The 19,741-nt window shown below is 46.5% G+C and overlaps 6 protein-coding genes across 7 annotated transcripts; 1 reads left to right on the plus strand and 5 right to left on the minus strand.

Annotated features, from left to right (window-relative positions):
• The first annotated feature begins 3,844 nt into the window (after positions 1 to 3,844).
• LOC9651598 lies at positions 3,845 to 5,096 on the plus strand. The gene is made up of 5 exons (XM_024665923.1): positions 3,845 to 4,025; positions 4,079 to 4,102; positions 4,335 to 4,358; positions 4,426 to 4,703; positions 4,753 to 5,096. Exons 1-4 carry the CDS (start codon positions 3,845 to 3,847, stop codon positions 4,650 to 4,652), a joined length of 456 nt encoding a protein of 151 aa, XP_024521691.1. The 3' UTR covers positions 4,653 to 4,703; positions 4,753 to 5,096.
• A 4,078-nt stretch (positions 5,097 to 9,174) lies between these two features.
• On the minus strand, positions 9,175 to 10,113 carry LOC112343059 (pentatricopeptide repeat-containing protein At1g11290, chloroplastic-like). The gene is made up of 2 exons (XM_024665924.1): positions 10,011 to 10,113; positions 9,175 to 9,923 (listed from the first exon to the last, which is right to left on the minus strand). Exons 1-2 carry the CDS (start codon positions 10,111 to 10,113, stop codon positions 9,175 to 9,177), a joined length of 852 nt encoding a protein of 283 aa, XP_024521692.1.
• A 1,520-nt stretch (positions 10,114 to 11,633) lies between these two features.
• LOC9651380 lies at positions 11,634 to 12,247 on the minus strand. Its single transcript, XM_002992186.2, has 2 exons — positions 12,149 to 12,247; positions 11,634 to 12,085 (listed from the first exon to the last, which is right to left on the minus strand). Exons 1-2 carry the CDS (start codon positions 12,206 to 12,208, stop codon positions 11,780 to 11,782), a joined length of 366 nt encoding a protein of 121 aa, XP_002992232.1. The 5' UTR covers positions 12,209 to 12,247; the 3' UTR covers positions 11,634 to 11,779.
• A 1,932-nt stretch (positions 12,248 to 14,179) lies between these two features.
• Positions 14,180 to 16,054, minus strand: LOC9651381 (SKP1-like protein 21). 2 transcript variants are annotated; one of them, XM_024665935.1, is made up of 7 exons: positions 15,548 to 16,054; positions 15,294 to 15,485; positions 15,078 to 15,188; positions 14,940 to 15,021; positions 14,764 to 14,873; positions 14,601 to 14,713; positions 14,180 to 14,478 (listed from the first exon to the last, which is right to left on the minus strand). In XM_024665935.1, exons 1-7 carry the CDS (start codon positions 15,833 to 15,835, stop codon positions 14,304 to 14,306), a joined length of 1,071 nt encoding a protein of 356 aa, XP_024521703.1. In that variant the 5' UTR covers positions 15,836 to 16,054; the 3' UTR covers positions 14,180 to 14,303. The 2 variants fall into 2 exon arrangements, with proteins under 2 accessions (XP_024521703.1, XP_002992233.2); XM_002992187.2 differs by having other exon boundaries at positions 14,770 to 14,873; positions 15,548 to 16,051.
• A 29-nt stretch (positions 16,055 to 16,083) lies between these two features.
• LOC112340482 (kinesin-II 85 kDa subunit-like) lies at positions 16,084 to 17,576 on the minus strand (the record flags this gene model as incomplete). Its single annotated transcript, XM_024665936.1, has 5 exons — positions 16,084 to 16,387; positions 16,442 to 16,655; positions 16,705 to 17,057; positions 17,110 to 17,262; positions 17,322 to 17,576. Coding segments are annotated over 5 exons (1,206 nt in total), but the record flags the coding sequence as incomplete, so codon positions are not given.
• On the minus strand, positions 17,494 to 18,351 carry LOC9651600 (kinesin-like protein KIF3B). The gene is made up of 3 exons (XM_024665937.1): positions 18,198 to 18,351; positions 17,636 to 17,871; positions 17,494 to 17,578 (listed from the first exon to the last, which is right to left on the minus strand). Coding segments are annotated over exons 1-3 (375 nt in total). The 5' UTR covers positions 18,336 to 18,351; the 3' UTR covers positions 17,494 to 17,577.
• Positions 18,352 to 19,741: the final 1,390 nt, after the last annotated feature.

Here is a 19,741-nt window from a genome sequence, read left to right on the forward strand (position 1 = left end):
TTTAATGAAATCACTTGTCTTTTGTTATAAGTAACCTGTTTATACTTTTTATACTTTTTATAAGTAACCTGGAATACTTTTTATCTGTCACAAAAATTTCTGAATTCATTGAGGCCACATCAGGTTTTTTATTCACTCATGAAGCTCTGGGATTCATAGCAGTCACGTAAGGAAGACCATCTTTTGATGTTTGTGAATGGCTCTTTTTGATGATTGTGAATAAGATCAGATTTCATGGAAGCAGAGCTAGGCAGACTTCTGGATCAAGCCCATAAGGTAATTTGAATTACCCCAAGCTCCAAGTTGGACCCCTCCAGTAAAAATGGCCAATCATCATATATATTAATGTTTTCTGCATTTTTTAACATAATTTATCAGCTAAAATGCTGTAAGCCGCAAGCAAAGCTAGCTCAGATCCAGTCAGTTTTGAGAATGCCGAGCTGTTCTTCCGCTCGTTCCGTCGTCTTCTCTTAAAGATCCATCACTGTTCTTTTCATGATGGAGAATTTAAAAGGAACCCTCGAAAATGCTTGATTGCGATGAAGCAAATGTGAAATGAACACGCGGGAGGAGCATATGGCCCCAAACCACCCTACATCTTTAGGGCTGGACTCATTGAATCAGCAAATATTCATATGGAATATTCTATATTCCACCACCACCTTTAGCACATAAAGGTTATGTCATTCTCCCTCATACAAATGTGGAAATCAAACGGATTTCCAAAGCTAAACGGGCTTCATGTTTTGAGTCCTAAGAACAATGGGGGACTTAGTCCCTTGGGCCTTATCTAATGCCCTTGCGACACCAAACACCACTTCCTGGTGTTTTAGAGTGTTTGTCTAATGATGGCCTTCTTTGGCAATGAACACTCCTTTTATGACATTGATTTACTATATCGCAACATAAGTAATTTCTCCCTTATAAAGGTATATTTAACTTCCTTATCCCAATAATAAGTCTTAAGTAGTTACTTTCTACCAATTTAACCAATTATTTTGCACCTTTTGCTTAGTTGCCTCATAATTGTTAAGTCCTACAACTCATTGCTAGTGCTTCCACACCTCCATCATTATTTGGGTTGCCACACTCTAACCACATGCTTTCCAGCTTATGCTATGCCATTCCCATTTTCATTGGGATTCCTTTAGAAGGGGTTCTCATGAATTCGCCAACTTGACCTCAAGGTAACACACCTTGGCACATTCGGTGTTTCCACGCCATCGGCTCTACGAGCCTACTTCTATAACACTTTTTACTGGTGTCTAGGTCTTTTGCCAAGACTAATATGGTTGTTTCTTATGCCAACTATCTTTTAGCACTGCATTATAGAGTTTACGCACTACTTTGTGTCAAAGTTGTTTTCTTCCGGGAAACTCTTTCCCACGATTTTAGCATAGCACATTTTGCCACCAATGAAATACCTCTTGTTCTCATATTTAGATTTTAAAATCCTCCCCATCCTTCATGGGGCACAATACACCTCAGTCCAAATGCTTTTTCCAATCCCTTAAGACCATTTCTTGACTCTACTTGAGTCATCTAGCATTTTTGAACTTTTGCCAAATCAATGACCCGTAAAATCCCATTTCAAGGTGCCAACTCGTTGGAATACAACTTCATGTATTCATGTCCTATTTATAAGGACCATCTTTGCAAGTGTTACTCCAACACTTGAGTATTTTCCGTTCCTGTGGGCTACTGTTACCCCTTAGGACTATCAGTCCATATAATGAGAATACCGACTCATCCTTTGAGCACACCCCCAACTCCTTGGGTTTATTTCAGCATTTATAAAAGGTAGCCCCGACTACCATTTCAAGGACTCATGTCCTCATCCATACTTGACCTCTTATGGTTGTCAATTCCAGTCTCAAATTCATGAGCACAAACCTCAATTATATGAGGATAATTTTGTGACTCCTTTATTATTTTGGAGTCTCTATCTTTCTTGTGATCCCAGCTATAGTTGTTTACCACAACTATATTAGTCAGTTTGCTAAATCAAACACTCATCTGGATCACACCCTCAACTCTCTGAGTAAAACCTTATACTATTCCCAAGATCCCAAAGTCATTCCCTTATTAGCCTTTTTTTATCGACCACATTGCATACAAATTCACACATAAATTATAGTGGGGAGCCATGTCCTTCTGACATGTTATTCTTCTAGGATAGGCCCGATCCTAGGACCTTCCGATGCCAATACAAGTGGTGATATACTTGGCCACCAATAAAAGTCGGACTAAGGAACAGCTTCAATACCAAATTGTAAACGACTAATTTTTCTATTCTACTTTAATCACTTAACCACCTCTTCGACCATTAGGAGGAGTCTCACTCACAACCTCCGTAAGTCCTATTCTGGACTTAAGGACTTGTTAGCCCCAAGAATAGCATCCATGCCACTCAACCATTGCACTTGGTCCAAGTGCTCCACGTGTCAAATCCCAAGATCGACACCCCAAGGTACCACCGACATATCAGCCCGTTACGCTAAGGCCATGCTTATTCACCTTGGTCACACCGGTGGTCTAACACCACCTACATCACAATCCCGTCTCTCAAAGACTAGGCCATCCGTCCATGAGTGATCATCCCAGATTCACTCTTTAGCATCCTTAGGATGCCCGCAAACATGGGAAATAACCTTCCCTAATATCCCCTTTCTGGTCCCCACCAAATCCCTTTTTGCCCATGGCTATGTTCGCCAACATTGCCACTGGATCAAGGCCCACAGGCCCGACCACTAAGTCCTGTAGTCCTCTAGGACTTCCTCACCACACGACTGTGTCCTTGGTCACTACACCAGAGGACTGCTCTTCTTCCTTTCCACAGTCTCGGCCTTTGGGATAGCATTTCGGAACACCATGGCCCTACATGAGCCTCATGTGTACTCTCCCTGCATTCCACCTTTGGGTGCTCTAACTATGGGCTTAGAGCGAGGTTCTATTGAGCCATGCCAGGTATCCAAGTAGGTAGTGCCACCCACACTTGGACTAAGAGTATTGACCATTCGATCTCCCGAGGGAACTAGAGCTGACTCTTGAACACTTCACTAAGCTACCCTGCACTTGGGACTTTCTCAGAGTATGATGCAACTTTCATCAGATCCAGGCCTCAGGTGATTTATCATTTCCACTGCACATCTAAATATTAGAAAATACAAGTTCCAAAACATAGAAGTTAAATTTACCTCATTTGCAAATGGAACTGGTCATGTGAAGTGGGGAGCTGAAAACCTATGCTAAAGTTGCTTGTAAACACCCAATAGCAACTGCTGCAGTTCTTTTACATCCCATGACCGGTGCCAAACAAAGCTTACAAGGCTCTACAGCAACAAAATCATTAGCAATTGTTAGCAAATAATTGTTTCCATGGAACACTCAGTTATAGCTCCTCGTTTGCTCCTCTGAATTTTGATGTTTTGCAAAGTAAGCCAAGAACTTCCAAAGTCAAACAAATAAAATAGTTTAAGAAGTAGAAAACTCCCTTGCAATCTCTCAACTTGGACCTCCTCAAAGAGCTTGCTCTCAATCTCAAACAATGTTAATGCTGTTTGCAGAGGGGTGGCATTTAAAAGGAAAGAACAAGAGTGTCATCGGCTCTAACCCTTCCAAAAAAGCTTATCCAGCAAAAGAAATTTTACTTACCCAAAACACAGTTCTATCATCTCACTGCACTGTTTGATGAGTGCCCTAGATTGGAATCAAGGGAGCGAGCCATGGATACTCAATCGTGTACAGAGGAGCTGCATGTGACAAGTGGCACAGAACACAGAAAAAATCCGCGAATATACCGCTTATTAGCTTATATTAAGGTTAGGGCGTGAGCAGGTTTCCAATGGATGTAGAGATAGAGGAGTTGAAGGCTGTGCTGCGTGACAAGATTTCTGAGAAAGAATTCTCCAAGTTCACTGATGCCGACCTGGCAAAGCTCGCCACGAATGGGTTTACTGATACTGAGTCTTTTGAGGCCGCGAAGCAGGATATGCTCATTGTTGCACTGAAAACTTTCCTGCCTGGTAAGCCTGTGCTTTCCCGTTTCAAATATTCTTACACGTTTCCTATGTTGCAGAGCCCTATGGAATCGGCGGATCTGGTAAGCAATTGCAAAAGCCTTTTGTTTCCTTGTATATGCCCCGATCTGTGCGGAAGTCTGAGTTCTTGGTATTCCTATTTCGTGATCTGCTACTTTTCAAGCCATATCTGTGTTTCTTGCGTTTGTTCTGCTTTCTATTTTCATATAGCCCTTTTTGTCGAGTACCAGATCTGTGTTCTAAAGCCCCTTTGAAATTTCATTTCGACTTTGAAGTCTAACGTGTTTCTTGCAGTGCCCCATAATATCGGCGGATCTTGTAAGAAATTGCTAAGCCCTTTGCATTTCAAATGGTAGATTTGACTCGAGGATTCGTTTGTTTGCAGTGATTAAATGTTTGGACGCCGCCTGGGACGATGTTATCGGCGTCAGTTGGGACAGATTTCCACCTCTGGAGAGTTTTAAGAGCGACTTTCCTGGATGCTCCGGGAAAGTCTCCACAATAAGGAACAGGCAGATCTGTTATGGAACGGACTGGAGGATGTTGCCTACCAGGCCAAGGCAATTGAGGATCATGTTCGGGTTGCTGAAGCCAAGTATTGCGTGCTGCTAAATGCTTCCGGGAGTGGCAAAACCAGAAGTCTCTATGAGCTTTCAGTGGCAGGTAAGTTGCTGCTTGACTTTTTCGTTGTTGATGATGCCTATGTTAACAGGCAGTCCTCTCGGTCTGACTAAAGGGGAGGGTTCATGCGATCTCTTGTACATAAGCGAGTTTCTGCTTGCCTTATACGGATTAGAAATGATCCCGAGTGAGGCGGTGGAGTGCGTTACAGCAGCTTGACTGGTTTGCAGGCTGTCCGTCTACAGGCGCCTGGTAAGTTTGGTAAGTTTCAAGAAGATAGTCTTGGACTTTGTTGCTAGACTTGGCCTGCTCATTTGACTGTGGGTAGTACTTATTGCTCTTCATGTGTTTGACCTGCAAGAGCTAATGAGATAGAACAAGAAATAACCAAGAAGAAAATGAGTAAACAACTTTAACTAGAGATGAGTTGAGCTCTGGAAAGGCCTTGTTTATATAGTCCTGGGAGCGACGCTTATCTTGACGATTCAGCTAGTACATGACTCCACATTGCGGCTAGAATGCAAAATTTCTACGTCGACTACATTACTATACACGTAAATATTGAAATTTAGCTCAGTTTATGATTTTTCAACGTTCCAGCGGTGACATTTTTAGGAGTTTGCGTGTTTCGTTTAATTTGCTAGATTATAAATGGGATCGAAACTTAGACACCCTTTTTGGGGCAAGACCGCTCGAGACATCGATTTCTCATAGATAGAATGGCGAAGATTATCCAGTGTGTCCAGCTGGTAGACGTAAAATCGAAAAGCACATAAATTCCTCCAAAGATGAAGGATACTTTATCTTTGCGAGCCATTTAGAAGATACCGGAGCCTCCACGCTTGTTGCTCGGTACGTGGTAGCGTCGTCGTCTACGTTTGTCACTCGCCGGTGGATGATCCTCTTTCCTTTGAGCAAAGAGATCCCGATGGAGGGATAGTTGAGATTGCTGCGTTGTCGTGTGGAATAGATGGTTTCAAGTTTGCGAAAGTGGAGACGTTTCGTATTTCCTGCCTCAATCCACACAGAAAGTCCGTGAATTCGGGCGCCTTGGCATTATAGACGAGGCCCGGATGAGCAGCCACGTTTGGATTGATGTGGTCTCCACCGAAGGTGCCGGAGAGCAATCCTGCGTCTTTGATCGGCTCCACAGAGTTATCAGTGACAAAACCTGCTGCAAAACAAATTGATTGTTTTCTTCTGGAAAACACGTAGTGTTACCTGTCGTTATGATTGCCGAATTGATAGCGGCTGGACTCAGGTATTCCTTCTCAGAGACATGCAGACAAGACATGGAAGTTCATAATATTGCGTATTGTTTGCGGAAGATCTCCCACCAAGAAAAGAAAACCATAATGCGTATTGTCACTCCCATTCCTTGGTGGGAGACAAGGCTTTGAGTCCATGGGAATTTGATGTGGCTCTTCTTGGTGCGTTTTAGACACGAACTCTTCAGGTCTCACGTCAACCAAGTCTTTCTTCTCTCCATGGCAGCCAGAGATTATTCTCAAGAACCAAAGACGAGCTAAGCTCCGGCAGTGCACATTCTTATGTAACCTCTTGCTATCACTACATGCCCGGTTTGGGCACATTGACGAGGCGATCAAGGTCCTTCACTCGATTCAGGATCCCAATGTCTTCTCTTCGAAAATCCTGTTACGGGCCTTTTGCGATGACAATTGCGTTTCTGGGGAGGGAAAAACCTTTGATTCTCTACAGGAGAGGGTGGACTACGATGGTGATCGCATATGCCCGCATTGGGCATATTTTGCGGCAAAGTTTCTCTTCACGGGCCACGGCGCAACCAGGTGAAATGCCTCTCGTCCACCGCGAGGTCTTGTTCAACGGATGCTGTCCCAGGGACAAGTCAAATTAATCTCAATTGCTACTCGAGTACGTACTGCCGCACAGGTCACATCGCTGGTTGGAATTCATGGTTTCGTGCCTCGAGATCTTCCTTGGAGAGGAAGTTTTTCGATGAAAAGTTCATTCTGCTAAACCCCAAGACGCTGTGTGAGCTCACGTTGGCGACTGAAAGTCTTGACATGAAACCACTGGTGGACTTAACCAGTTGACTCTAGCTCGATCAAAGGAAAGACACCGAAAGAGATCCGGACTGCCAGACGAACTACCCGAAGTAAGAAGCGAATGCTATCTCACAGGCATGGCAAGAAGCGTCTACTCGTTAAAGAAGTTTACAAATTGCTTGATTCCTGCTTGGCAGTGGACAAGGGCTGGCGAGCTTCGTGCAGATTCATGGTGGCGTGGATGAAACTGCAGCACAGCACGAGAAGAAGCCAAATTAATGTTTGATTGCTAAAAAGGATCAAATCTCATGAACACAATGCTACAAGCATCAAATTCATGATCACGGGCATTCTTTTTGTATTGTGAAGAACATTGCTCTTTCAATTCGCTTAGGACCACAAACTGCAACTCAAGTCCGTCCACACGGAAGAGCCATCCAGCAGGCTGTCATCCGTCCACACGGAAGAGCCATCCAGCAGGCTGTCATCCGTCCAATTAAGTAAGATGCTTCGTTTTGGACTAATTGAGAAAATTCTCCGTTTTCCCCTTTTTTCCCAGTGGTATTTAGCTCATGTTTAAAGACATATAATGGCCCCTTGTCCGGTCCACTCTGCCCAGGTAGAACGCTTCGCACCTCTCTCCACCAGGAACGCTCAAGTTCGTTTAAGTAGGGCTTTTCTTTGAATAAGAGAGTAGATTTGCTGGGGACAATAAAGCGAAGCTGCTTGCAACGAGCTAATCAACAGTAAAAGAAGCCAGTGATAGTCAATATGTTCAAACAATTCAAAAAATCAAAGTCCTAAACAACGGGCCAAGGAACTCTCAACGTGAAGGGAAACTCACTGATGTGGACAACGCTGTTTGAATACGAACAAAACTAATGATCATTGAAAGTGACGATACTTAGCTTCAGGTTTGAGTGTGTTTCAATTTGTTCTAATTTCTTGTCATTAAGAAGGCTGCTCAACGACGATAAGAACTCAAATGCCGTGTCACTGTGCCAAGATGAAAATGCTACGAGATTGGAGAGATTTTGTGTCCACGTTTTGGAGAGATGTGTTGTTGCTGCGCTCAACAAAGACCTGCGAGCTGAGAAACAACATTGCCTGTTGATCTTCAGAACTTCAATCCAGCTGAAGACGTACATGACAATGGTCCAACCTCAATGAAAACAACGATCATTGAAACTCTGAAGGCATGCAATGTGTACAGGAAGCACAGTGATCATAGCGTGAATTTACAAGAAAAGACGCTCAGATCAAGTCGTATACTGTTTGCTTTAACTAAGATGTTTGCTGTTCAACGAGATGGACATCGAAGTTTAACAAGTTCGTGAACTGTTTGTTCTAACCAAAATGTTTGTTCAACGAACTGGACAAAGCCTGCGCGGATGTGGCAATCACAGGGAAGCGCGCCGGATCGACCGGGAATGCACATTCTTGTGTAACCTCTTGCTATCACTATATGCCCGATTTGGGCATATTGGCGAGGCGATCAAGGTGTTTCACTCGATCCAGAATTCCAATGTATTCTCCTTGAAAATCCTGTTAGGGGCCTTTTTCGATGACAATCGCGTTTCTGAGGAGAGAAAAACCATTGATTCTCCGGGTGACCTGGACTACGATGGTGATCGCATATGCCCGCATTGGGCATCTTTCGCGGAAAAGTTTCTCTTCACGGGCCGCGCGCAACCAGGTGGAATGCCTCTCGTCCACCGCGAGGTCTTGCTCAATGGATGCTGTCCCAGGGACAAGTGAAGTTGCTACTCGAGTACGCGCTGCCGCTTCCCGGTCCAATAAGGTCACATCGCTGGTTGGAATTCATGGTTTCGTGGTTCGAGATCTTCCTTTTTCTTTTGCAGTCACTTCCAAAACTTCCAAGCCGATCCCCTCTGGCGTGAGCACGAGCAGCTCCCTCGGCCGAGGAATTTCTTCCAGTCCAGTTGCTGCTGCCTGAGTGTTTTCATCCAGCAGCCTTGCCCCGATTTCAGGAACCGCGAGGGATCCGTAATGTTGGAATCGTCGACAGCAGCGCATCCGCCATGAAGCTGTTCGTCTTGTACGCCGGGATTCGATTGCGTGACAGCTGCTGCCGCAGAAGCTTGTGATAATCGGCATCACAAAACAAACACCAACCAATGTCGTCGGCGGCTTTGTGACAGTGCGAAATCCTTTCTCGTGGCGACACCGCACGAAAAAGAAACAAAGCGAGAGTGATGGGTGGAAAGATGATCCAGCTCATCCATTCTCGAGCTAAGAGCAGGGGTGAAGACGATCACCTAGCGCGCAATGCAACACGCCAAATGTAGAGGAATGGCGGAAGAAGCGAATGGATTCATAATCGCGCGCGTCAGAAACCAAGAAAATAAAGGTCACGAACCTTGGACGTGTGACGTTAGCCACAGCATCAGCACTTCGCAAACAAATATTCAGCACTCGTCTCGCTTGGCGATGGATTCCTCTCCCTTTTCCCAGAGTGCTAACTTTCACAGCCGTTCCATCCAAAGCTTCTCCCACTTTTCTCTCCCAGCCAAATCTGCGAAAGCTTTCGCTGCTGTGCCAAAACATCGACCAGCTCCCATGCTACCAAAAACCTCGAGAGCTAGGTCACTCTCCACGTTTGCAACGTACCCGAGCACTAGAACAGTCCACGAGATGACACTGTGCCGGGAGCTTGTGTCGAAAACCATGCGTGCTTCCATCATTCTTCCACAGTATGCGTACACTTCCACCAGCGAGCTCGCTACGTGATCATCTTTGCCGCTTCTCTTAGCTCGAGGGTGGATTCTCATGCCTTGTTCCAGAGCTTCCAGCTTGATCATCTTCCCACCGATGAGTCTCGCTTCTTCTCTGATCGCTAGAGCAGAGCAAGCCTTGATCGCTGCGAAGAATGTCCCGGAATCCGGTCCGCAACCCTGGCTTTCCATCCATGAGAAAGCTTCCAGAGCACGAGATTCTTCGCCATTCTCTGCGTGTCCCAAGATGAAAGCGTTCCAGGCCACTACATTGTGGCAAGGCATCCTGTCAAACACCTCCCTCGCCTCAACCAGGCTGCCACACCTCCCATACATGCCGATCAAGCTGGAGCACCCTTCCCCTTGGAGCTCCCGCAGGATTTCAACCCCAACAGGAGCTCCGCTCAGCAGCCTGTGCTGTGACCCAGGCATTGTCCCAGTACGGGTCGAAGGAAATGCATCCATCCATCGAGCGCCAAAAGAATCTTTGTCGAAGAACCCTAAAATTCAGAAGAGCCGACTTTGATGATCTCTAGCGGAGGACTCGCTTGACAAGGCAAACATTCCTAAACGGCTCGCAAAGATACCGCTAGCTCCCACCGGTACCATATCACCGTCCGGAGCCTCCACGCTTGCTCGGTACTCGCGTGCAATTTCGTAAAAGGGTGGAAAAACAGCGGCATTTTTCATTCACAATACGTGTCTGGTTGCTATTACTCCACGTGTAATATGCGTGGCATAGGATATTTTACGAATATCCATTCCTTGGCTTCATGCCCATAGCAATGACCCAAATGGAGCCAGCACGAAGAGTTCGTCACCCTTCCGTCTAGTGTTGCCAAGCTGAATCTCACTGGTTCCTTATCCCACCCAATGGCGTCGGAATCAAGCTTGAGTCTCCAAGAGACGGTGTAAGTTCCTGGAGCTAGGCTCAACTTCCAGTTCCCAGAGAGCTCTAGCTAGCAAACCATCTTGAGGTGTGCCACTTAAGTACCTGGCGCCATGCTTTGAGGACCATTCCCAGTATTCTGCGGTGCTTCCCCAAGTCACAGCCAAAGATCTCGAAGAAAAGCTGTGGCAAACAGCCAGTTCGATCGATCGATAAGCCCTGGAGAAAGCGAGAAAAAAATTTATGAGCCAGAGAGGATCACCAAAAGAAAGTGCTTCTTACTAGGATTCTTGCTTAGATCAAATATTTTTCCCAAGAGAAAGAACCTCTGATCCGTCTCCGATGAGAATGTGTCCACCCATCGGGCTAGCATCCATGGGGCATCCATTGCAATGAGATTGACATTTAATGCTGAATCAATAGAAAACTGCCACATGGACATTGTATTGTGAGTGAGAAACACTACTGTTTTTTCCACCCTTTTACAAATTGCACGCCATAACATTAGCATATCGCAAGTGAATTCCAGTAAAATTGGAGAGGGAAAAGCTAACTGGAAGTCTGGTTTCCAGCCATCCAGTCAAAACTGCCGCTTTGCATGTCGACGTGGCGGTTCTTCAGTGCTTGACCTTTTCTCGGCAGCATATGTACGATATCAACACAAACGCTGATCATATCATCGATCTCTCTTTGATAGATTTTCTTTGCAAGAGGAACTCTAGATCATGTCTCGCGCACTAAGTTTTTTCTTCTTCGTCCTCTTGGTGGCTGCTACTGTGACCTCTCGGCCAGTGAAGAATGAAACAGGTATGCCTGTTCTTCAATCTCGATTGAATATGCCTCGATTGGATTTGATGATCTCTGTGTTTCTTTTGAAACATCATGGTCCGTGTCTGCACTCGCTTGCATGTGTGTCTGTCCAAGCACGTAACCTGATTCGTACGTGATTTAATCTTTTTGTCTTTTACAGTGATGGCTAAGATTGCTAATCAGCTGGATTGGTCGCCATTGTCCAATTCCACCCCAAAAATTGCCGAACCAGAGGTAAAATAATCCTGTATTTGAAGACAATATTCTTGACATGTATGATCGTGTGTTGTCAATCATCTTTGGTGATCAGGAGCAGCAAGCCCATGTCGACTACATTTATGATTTTAATCCTTGATGAAACGGCACATTAATAAGGAGGGATCATAGGCTTTAAAGTGAAAGAAATTCTCATTTATTAGAAATAATATACCTTTAATATAAATCGATTTGTCTTTGTAGTATTTTCATTATACAAATTGAAAAAAAGTTGTACAAGTAATACTTTCCAGTCTGCCTTAAAAGCCCCACAACTTCCGTGAGTAAGTTTTATTGATCAGAACAGCGACACATACGTGCCAAACAAGGAGAGATCATGTGGGAGATCACTCAGTTATTCATCTTTCATCATATGGATATAGTTTGATCATCCAAAAGGATCTAGCAGCACTGGAGAACTCCCTCGACGTTCTGGATGCAATCATTGATGTCGCGATTGGAGAAGACGAGAACGCCATCCCCGCGGTTGCAACGGGCAGCCAGGGTGAGCCCATTGAAGTTGATGTCGATGCATCGCGAGGCAAAGTTGGATGAGCAGTCGAGGATGCCATTGCTGCTGCCCACGCAATTGTTCACATCGATGGAGGCGTTCCTCCTTTCCAAATTGGATGTGCTGCAAATGGCTCTCATCACGGTCGAATTCCTGTCGAAGGTGATATCAGTGCAGGATCGAGAAAACTGGCAAGCCTGTAAGAGTAAGATATCCAAATTGTGAGCTTCTTGCGGGACAATCGAATGAGAGTTTCTTACCTGGGTGATGGAGAGGGTCGAGACCAGCATACACAGGAAGAAAACCTCGCGAAATGCCATAATGAGATAGAACAAGAAATAACCAAGAAGAAAATGAGTAAACAACTTTAACTAGAGATGAGTTGAGCTCTGGAAAGGCCTTGTTTATATAGTCCTGGGAGCGACGCTTATCTTGACGACTCAGCTAGTACATGACTCCACATTGTGGCTTGAATGCAAAATTTCTACGTCGACTACATTACTATATTGAAATTTAGCTCAGTTTATAATTTTTCAACGTTCCAGCCAGCTATACACGGTGACAGTTTGCGTGTTTCGTTTAATTTGCTAGACTATAAATGGAATCGAAACTTAGACACCCTTTTTGGGGCAAGACCGCTGCGAAGAGACTCCAGGAGACATCGATTTCTACGTGCCCATAGATAGAATCGCGAAGATTATCCAGTGTGTCCACACTGCTGGGCGAGAGGGTGACTCTTTGGAGGAATTTATGTACTTTTCGATTTTACGAATTCTTTTGCAAATCAGTCTAGACTTTCATGGTGGTTAAAGGATATTTTATCTTTGCGAGCCATTTAGAAGATACCAAAACACCATCCGGAGCCTCCACGCTTGCTCGGTACGTGGTAGCGTCGTCGTCTACGTTTATCACTCGCCGGTGGATGATCCTCTTTCCTTTAAGCGAAGAGAACGCGATAGAGGGATAGTTGAGATTGCTGCGTCGTCGTGTGGAATAGATGGTTTCAAGTTCGCGAAAGTGGAGACATTTCGTATTTCCTGCCTCAATCCACACAGAAAGTCCGTGAATTCGGGCGCCTTTCCTGCCTTGGCATCGTAGACGAGGCCCGGATGAGCAGCCGCGTTTGGATTGATGTGATCGGCTCCCCAGAGTTATCAGTGACAAAGCTGCTGCAAAGCAAGAGAAAAGAATCGATTGTTTTCTTCTGGAAAGCACGTAGTGTTACCGTGGTTACGATTGCCGAATGCGGCTGGACTCCGGTATGCCTTCTCAGAGACATGCGGACAAGACATGGAAGTTCATAATATTGCGTATTGTTTGCGGAAGGTCTCCGACCAAGAAAAGGAAACCGTAATGCGTATTGTCACTCCCATTCCTTGGTGGGAGACAAGGCTTTGAGTTCATGGGAATTTGATGTGGCTCTTCTTGGTGCGTTTTAGTTTCTTTTGATACACGAACTCTTCAGGTCTCATGTCAACCAAGTCTTTCTTCTCTCCATGGCAGCCAGAGATTATTCTCAGGAACCAAAGACGAGCTAAGCACCGGCGTAACCTCTTATATCCCCGGTTTGGGCACATTGACGAGGCGATCAAGGTCCTTCACTCGATTCAGGATCCCAATGTCTTCTCCTGGAAAATCCTGTTACGGGCCTTTTGCGACGACAATTGCGTTTCTGGGGAGGGAAAAACCTTTGATTCTCTACAGGAGAGGGTGGACTACGATGGTGATCGCATATACCCGCATTGGGCATATTTTGCGGCAAAGCCCAACCAGGTGGAGTGCCTCTCGTCCACCGCGAGATCTTGCTCAATGGATGCTGTCCCAGGGACAAGTAAAGTTTCTACTCGAGTACGCACTGCCGCTGGTTGGAATTCATGGTTTCGCGGCTCGAGATCTTTCTTTTCCTTTTGCAGGAGATGAGAAGCTCGTCCCGCTAGACACCAAGACGTTGTCTGAGCTCACGTCGGCAGCCGAAAGCCTTGACATGAAACCACTGGTGGACTTGACCAGTAGACTCTAGCACGGATGATCGAAGGAAAGACTCCGAAAGAGATCCGGACTGCCAGACGATCTAACCAGAGGAAGAAGCGAATGTCATAGATCTCTCACAGGCATGGCAAGAAGCACGTTTTGTGACTACTCGTTAAAGAAGTTTACGAATTGCTTAATTCCTGCTCGGCAGTGGACAAGGAATGCATTTTGCTTGATCTTTATCGAACAGCCTTGCGATTCCACGGCCTAGTTTTTGGTTTGAAACACTTGGATGAGTTATAGAGCTACACACTCCATGATAGCATGAAGAACTTTTAATTTTTCCTGTTAATGTTTTGTACATAGAAAGAATGGAAGGAACAAAAAAGAGAAAAAGTTATTTGAAAGAAAAAAGAAAAAAAGAAAAAAAGAGAAAAATTGGGATCATCCAACGAGCTCGTGTGTCTTTGGCTGACAACAATTCTGTGTTGGACTTGTCGTCGTCGGCGTCGTCGTCCAAAGCCCGTGTTCTTGGTTGCTCGAAGATGCCAAGGCGAGAATCTCTTGCATCCGGTTGGGCCAGTCGGCGTTTAGTCTCCTCGCAAAATCTTCGACTTCCCTGAAGCTCAATCGATCAGGCTCATGCGAGAAAACGAGAACAAAGTTGTTCTCGAGGGAAGGAAACAGCGATGCTTTTATAATTCTGAAAGCACAGACTGAGGGATGTAAGTTGATATGAACCTGTCAAGCTCCTCCTTCATGGCGGGATCCAAGTCGTCTTCCTCGTCGGGGTAGCCCAGCTCGTCGGCCTCGGGCAAGTGATGGCTGTCCTCACACCTTCCAGAGTTCTCGGCCTATACACGCGCAAATCCATTAAAGTCACACAGGCAACCAAACTTGCGACCTTTACTTCGTCATTCTCCAAGGATGTCGCGCAGCTCCCTTTCGAAGAGGTTTGATCCTTCTTTCTCCTGTTCTTTTTCCTCTTGGCCTTTCCTGATTTCGCTAGCTTATCTGCGAGCGAGTAGCAAATGGCGAGTATCAAACTATGCTAAAAGAAGCGAGTAAACACGCACATACCTCCTTTGTCATCGCCATCGATGAAGGAAACCAAGTCATCCACTGACCGGTCGTCCCTTTTGCATTCTTCGATAGAGCCTTCCTAGAGTCAAGAGAGAAAAGAGAATTGTAGCGCAGGTACGAGGATACTTATCATACCTTTAGAAGTTTTTTGTCTTGCAACTCTTTTCTCTTCCTTGCATACAGCCGATTGAGCAGCCGTATCCTCATGTCATCCGTGGTGTTTTTCACAGGCTCCAGCTTCTCTTCCTGAATCAAACGAAAACCATTTGAATCAAAGAAAACGAAAAGTGGAATGAAAAAGTTGAAACAAAGTGCCATGCCTGTGAGAGATCTATAACATTCGCTTCTTACTTCGGTTAGATCGTCTGGCAGCCCAAATGTCTCGCGGATCTCTTTCGGAGTCTTTCCTTCGATCATCCGAGCTAGCGCTCGACTGGTTAAGTCCACCAGCGGTTTCATGTCCAGGCTATCGGCCGCCGACGTGAGCTCACACAACGTCTTGGTGTCTAGCCGGACGAACTTCTCGTCGAAAAACTTCCTCTCCTAAAAGAGAAAAGGAAGAGCACGAAGATCACGAAACCATGAATCCCAACCAGCGATGTTACCTTATCGGACCGACCTGGGACCTGATGGAAGCGGCAGTACTCGAGTAGCAACTTAAGCGTGCTGGGATTAACTTGAGCCGGAAGAGCGATTATCACCTTATCCCTGGGGCAGCATCCGTTAAGCAAGACCTCGCGGTGGACGAGAGGGAAGAGCATGGCCGCCTCCCATTCCACCTCGTGCCGCGAGCCATCCACAGTCTCGAGGCAAATCGGCGCCTTGTCATGCAGTGGCGATCCCGGCAGTGGCGCGGGCGAGTGGAGACACTTTGCTGCCATCACCACTGACATCACGATCTAAGCTACAAGATCCCAGGATCACATTGGAGCCCTAGAAGAGAGAGAGGAGAGAGAGGGGGAAGGAAATCACACGAAGAACCCTATACCCCGGCTTTGGCGGCGGCTGGAAGTGGAATCCGGGCACTAGGTGAGACAATCGATACTACTGGCTGATCAAATCGATGGCGCGGGCAGCGAATTTCCAGCGTCCAGCGGCCCAGCTCTTCGTCCGCCACAACACACAGCGCCTCTGCTAGACCTAGAAAAGTGATTTTGTGGGTGGAATTTAAAACATCGGCATATGCCATGAATATTCCATCCTTATGGTCTATTCTAGATGTAAAAATTCCGGTGTCTCACCTCCACGGCTCTTTGCCGAGCATCGGCGAGCCGGCATGGAATTCGCTGGTTGTTCCTCGCGTTCTTTCGATTCTTGGTCGATTTCCTAGTCACCTGTGGAGGCGCCTTCTTGTAAACGCTAACTCTGAGCACTGGTACGTTTCCTGGCCTGTGAGGCCTGTACATCCAAGGCCGAGCTTGCGGATTGTATGCCACCCGAGCTTTCTGGAAACCAAAGGAGCTTGAGAACGAGAAAAACGAAAGGAGAGCTTGGCTTACCTTGTTTTGTCCTTGGATTCTCTTCAATTGTTGTAGCAGACGCTCGGTGAGCTCCTCTTTTTCCTTGTCTGGCGATGATGTTGCTAAGGAGGTGAGCTTGAGCTGTGGCTCAAGCTCCACTCGCATCAATGCCAGAGCTTTCTCGCTGAATTCTCGAGGATCCAGGTGCTCGACTCCGGCGTTACGAGTGTCGTCACTAAGCTGTGCTTTCAGCCTGGAAACACTCCTCACTAAGTAGCTCTTGGAAACATTGAAGCACTCACCTCAAAATCTCCTCGCCAAGCAAGGCGCTCTTGGGGTCCTGGTTGATACGAGGTGCGTTCCTGATGCTCCTTGCGCGGTTGGCATATCTCAGTGTGCTGACGGTCTCTTCGTAGTTATGCTCCGAAGGGCCGATGTTTGCAACCATCACTGTCTTGGCGTTTCCACCCAGTGAATCTTGCAAAAGCCTCGTCAGCTTTGAGTCTCTATACGGGATATGCGTGCTTTTTCCGTCAGCCAACGCAGATATTACGTTTCCCAAAGCCATGAGAGACCAATTTATGTTGGTCAGCTCTCGGAATCTTTTCCCTTTGGCACCAGCTTTGCTCATTCTTTCACTTCCGGCCAGGTCGACCTGAAATACTGAAGCAAGTTAGAATCGAGAAACAAGAAAAGAAAAAAAATACCAGATGAAGTTTTCCAACTCGAACATGAAGGCGTTTCCCTGGATCATTCTCGGCGACGTAACTAGCCTCGACAGTCACAGTAAAGATTGAATGCGAACGAGACGAATCTTGGTTCATCAGAGTCGCTCCCACAGATCTGTTTTTCTTTCCTACCTACGAAAAAAGAAGGAATGCACCTTCAGTGTCAACTACTAGTAGAGAAAAAAACTTACCATTAGTAAATGCAAGATGTCTGATAAGCTGTACATTCTGCGGCACGTAAGGTTCTTCACAAAAATTCCAACGTCAGCGCTTTCTATCAGCTCCAGCTTTGTGCTGGCGGCAGAAGAGCCTGGTACCAGCAAATCTCTGATCTCTTCATTGTAAATCTCCAGAAATGATGCACGGACGAGAAACCGGGTTGAGCTTTGGTTCCTAGCGATGTAAGAAAAGATATCCTGGAACGCAGAGGGAATTATCCCCCGGTACTCTGTAAAGAAAAACCGTGAGAAGCTCATATGGACAAGAAGTCATTTCAGTTGATTACCATGTCGTTACCATACCAGGCTGATCGTCAAAGCCTTCCATTGTGTAAGTCTTCCCAGACGCGGTTTGCCCGTATGCAAGTACGGTACCATTGTAGCCGTGCATCACACTCTCCACAACCGGATGAGCTACCTCTTGGTAGAGCTGCTGCTGGGAACACTTGGAGTCGTAAACTCGATCAAACTCGAAAACTCTGACCCCAGTGTCGATCGGACCTCGTCGCCCAGGTCCACGCACCTGCATGGTTCATCCATCATTGAGCTTTAGCAGAACAACCGGAATAGCGAAGGCAAAAAAATGGGTTCTTTTGAGCAGCGGCTAAAATCCCCAAGAAACCTTGCGACTCTAGAATGCAGCTAACATTTCATTCTCAAAAGGCATCTAGAGAACGAAAAGAAGAACTCTAGAATGCAGCTAAGATTTAAGGAATTGCGCGGCTAAAATCGCCAAGCAACTTTCCGACTCTAAACACGAGAATGCAGCTAAGATTTCATTCTCAGAGCATCTAGAGAAGAAATTTCGCGATTCTAGAGCACGATCAATGCAATGCGGGATCGAAATACCTCGATCCTGTGCTGCCGCGTGAAAACCTTGACGCAGCTCCGGCGCCGGGCGACAAGCTCTCTGTGAGACATCGGGCGGCAGCGCACGACGACCTGGACGCGCTCCCGGCCGCTGGAGGGAGCGTCCGCCGTCGCCATCGCATCCTTGCGCAAACCCTAGCTCCAAGAAAACAAAACCCTAGAATCAAACTCCCGTGTCATGTGAAATCTAACGGTCGCGGATCCACGGTCACATGGATCCAGTCACTAAATGGAGGAACACGCAGCATGGGCCTGGACACCATAACCTCTTGCGGGAACAAAATATTTGGCCTTCTCTGCAAGCTCTGGCTTTGTTGCCTCTTCGTCAAGGTAATTTTAATCACTGTCTTCCTTGTCCCAAGACAGCACCATGGTCAGAGCTTATAAAAAGCAAAGAAATCGATTGACACTATCTCTGCAAGCTCTCAGCTCTAAGGTTTTAAATCGCCCTTGTCTTCTTGTCTCAATACAGGCACCCAGTTTTTCTAAGGAGTGAGAGAGAAAGAGCTCGACCAAGTGAAGAAAATCCTCCTTTGAGCTTAATTCATAGAAGCATGGAGAATATAAAGCTAGCTCTGGAGCTCCCAGAGCTTGAGGGGGCCTACAGAAGCGTCATAGAAGAGATGGGTGTGTGCTTGTCAAAGGCATCCACGAGAGCTTCTTCTTCCTCTTGGATTTGTAGCGATGTCCACTACATGAGCGGGGTTTTCAGCGAGGAGGAATCGTCTCAAGAGAGCGCCGCGCGAGCCTCCACCGATAGCTGCGACTCGTCCATCTCCAGGCTCAAGCACTTTTGCCTCTGTGGTCCACCTTTGATCTCCAACTCGGTGCTGGAAAATGCGAGCTTGATGGTGCACATGGAGCGCAAATCTCTGCGAGAGAAGGCGATGATCCGGCTCAAGAAGCTGTCGCTGATGCCAGTGGGAAGAATCGATGACGAAGCTGGCGTCCCGGGGCCGCAGAATTCACCAGTCTCGACCTGGCAGCATCCGATCATCGTCGATGTGAGTGAAGTGATCAATCCATCGCCGGAGGAGCAACCGATCCAGCTGGTTGCCCAGGAAAACGTACTTGGAGTCTTTGGCAGCTTCAACTCCTCAAGTCGATTGCTAGATCTCAGCAGCAGCCAGGGATCGTCGCAAGGAGCGTTTGGGTCGCCCCTCTCGGTAGAAATCCCGCTGCTCGATCCGGCATTCTCTGGCGATTTCGATGGCCACGCCTCCGATTCTAGCTCAGATCTCTTCGAGCTGGAAAGCCTGGTGGCAACGTCGACGACGACGACTCCGACTCTAACCTCGGCGCGATCTTCGATCGATCCGGACGAAGCCTCGAAGGAAGAGAGATCTACGCAAGAAATGGGAGATTTGGATGGGCTAGCAGCAGCGGATGGGCCTAGAACATACCTCATTGTTTACTCCAACTCCGGGAAGCGCACCAAAGTGTCGTCTTCATCCTCCTGGAAGACTGTGTAGCATAGTGACAATTACTCGATCCGCCACGTGGCGACAATGTAAAAGGATATT

This window comes from Selaginella moellendorffii, unplaced genomic scaffold (genome assembly GCF_000143415.4).
Source record: "Selaginella moellendorffii unplaced genomic scaffold, v1.0 SELMOscaffold_130, whole genome shotgun sequence".
In the NCBI taxonomy this organism is placed as follows: Eukaryota; Viridiplantae; Streptophyta; class Lycopodiopsida; order Selaginellales; family Selaginellaceae; genus Selaginella; species Selaginella moellendorffii.

What these genes read in the sequence shown, in the direction of transcription:
- LOC9651598 (XM_024665923.1), top strand. Translation starts at nt 3,845, where the DNA reads ATGGATGTAGAGATAGAGGAGTTGAAGGCTGTGCTGCGTGACAAGATT. An exon ending in ACTGAAAACTTTCCTGCCTG is followed by an intron (nt 4,026 to 4,078) that starts GTAAGCCTGTGC and finishes CCTATGTTGCAG; the next exon opens with AGCCCTATGGAATCGGCGGA. An exon ending in CTATGGAATCGGCGGATCTG is followed by an intron (nt 4,103 to 4,334) that starts GTAAGCAATTGC and finishes TGTTTCTTGCAG; the next exon opens with TGCCCCATAATATCGGCGGA.
- LOC112343059 (XM_024665924.1), bottom strand. Translation starts at nt 10,113, where the DNA reads ATGAAAAATGCCGCTGTTTTTCCACCCTTTTACGAAATTGCACGCGAG. An exon ending in GGTACCGGTGGGAGCTAGCG is followed by an intron (nt 9,924 to 10,010) that starts GTATCTTTGCGA and finishes TCTGAATTTTAG; the next exon opens with GGTTCTTCGACAAAGATTCT.
- LOC9651380 (XM_002992186.2), bottom strand. Translation starts at nt 12,208, where the DNA reads ATGGCATTTCGCGAGGTTTTCTTCCTGTGTATGCTGGTCTCGACCCTC. An exon ending in CGACCCTCTCCATCACCCAG is followed by an intron (nt 12,086 to 12,148) that starts GTAAGAAACTCT and finishes TTACTCTTACAG; the next exon opens with GCTTGCCAGTTTTCTCGATC.
- LOC9651381 (XM_024665935.1), bottom strand. Translation starts at nt 15,835, where the DNA reads ATGTCAGTGGTGATGGCAGCAAAGTGTCTCCACTCGCCCGCGCCACTG. An exon ending in CGATGGCGATGACAAAGGAG is followed by an intron (nt 14,874 to 14,939) that starts GTATGTGCGTGT and finishes ACTCGCTCGCAG; the next exon opens with ATAAGCTAGCGAAATCAGGA. An exon ending in ATGAAGGAGGAGCTTGACAG is followed by an intron (nt 14,479 to 14,600) that starts GTTCATATCAAC and finishes ATTGAGCTTCAG; the next exon opens with GGAAGTCGAAGATTTTGCGA.
- LOC9651600 (XM_024665937.1), bottom strand. Translation starts at nt 18,335, where the DNA reads ATGGCGACGGCGGACGCTCCCTCCAGCGGCCGGGAGCGCGTCCAGGTC. An exon ending in CGCGGCAGCACAGGATCGAG is followed by an intron (nt 17,872 to 18,197) that starts GTATTTCGATCC and finishes TGAACCATGCAG; the next exon opens with GTGCGTGGACCTGGGCGACG.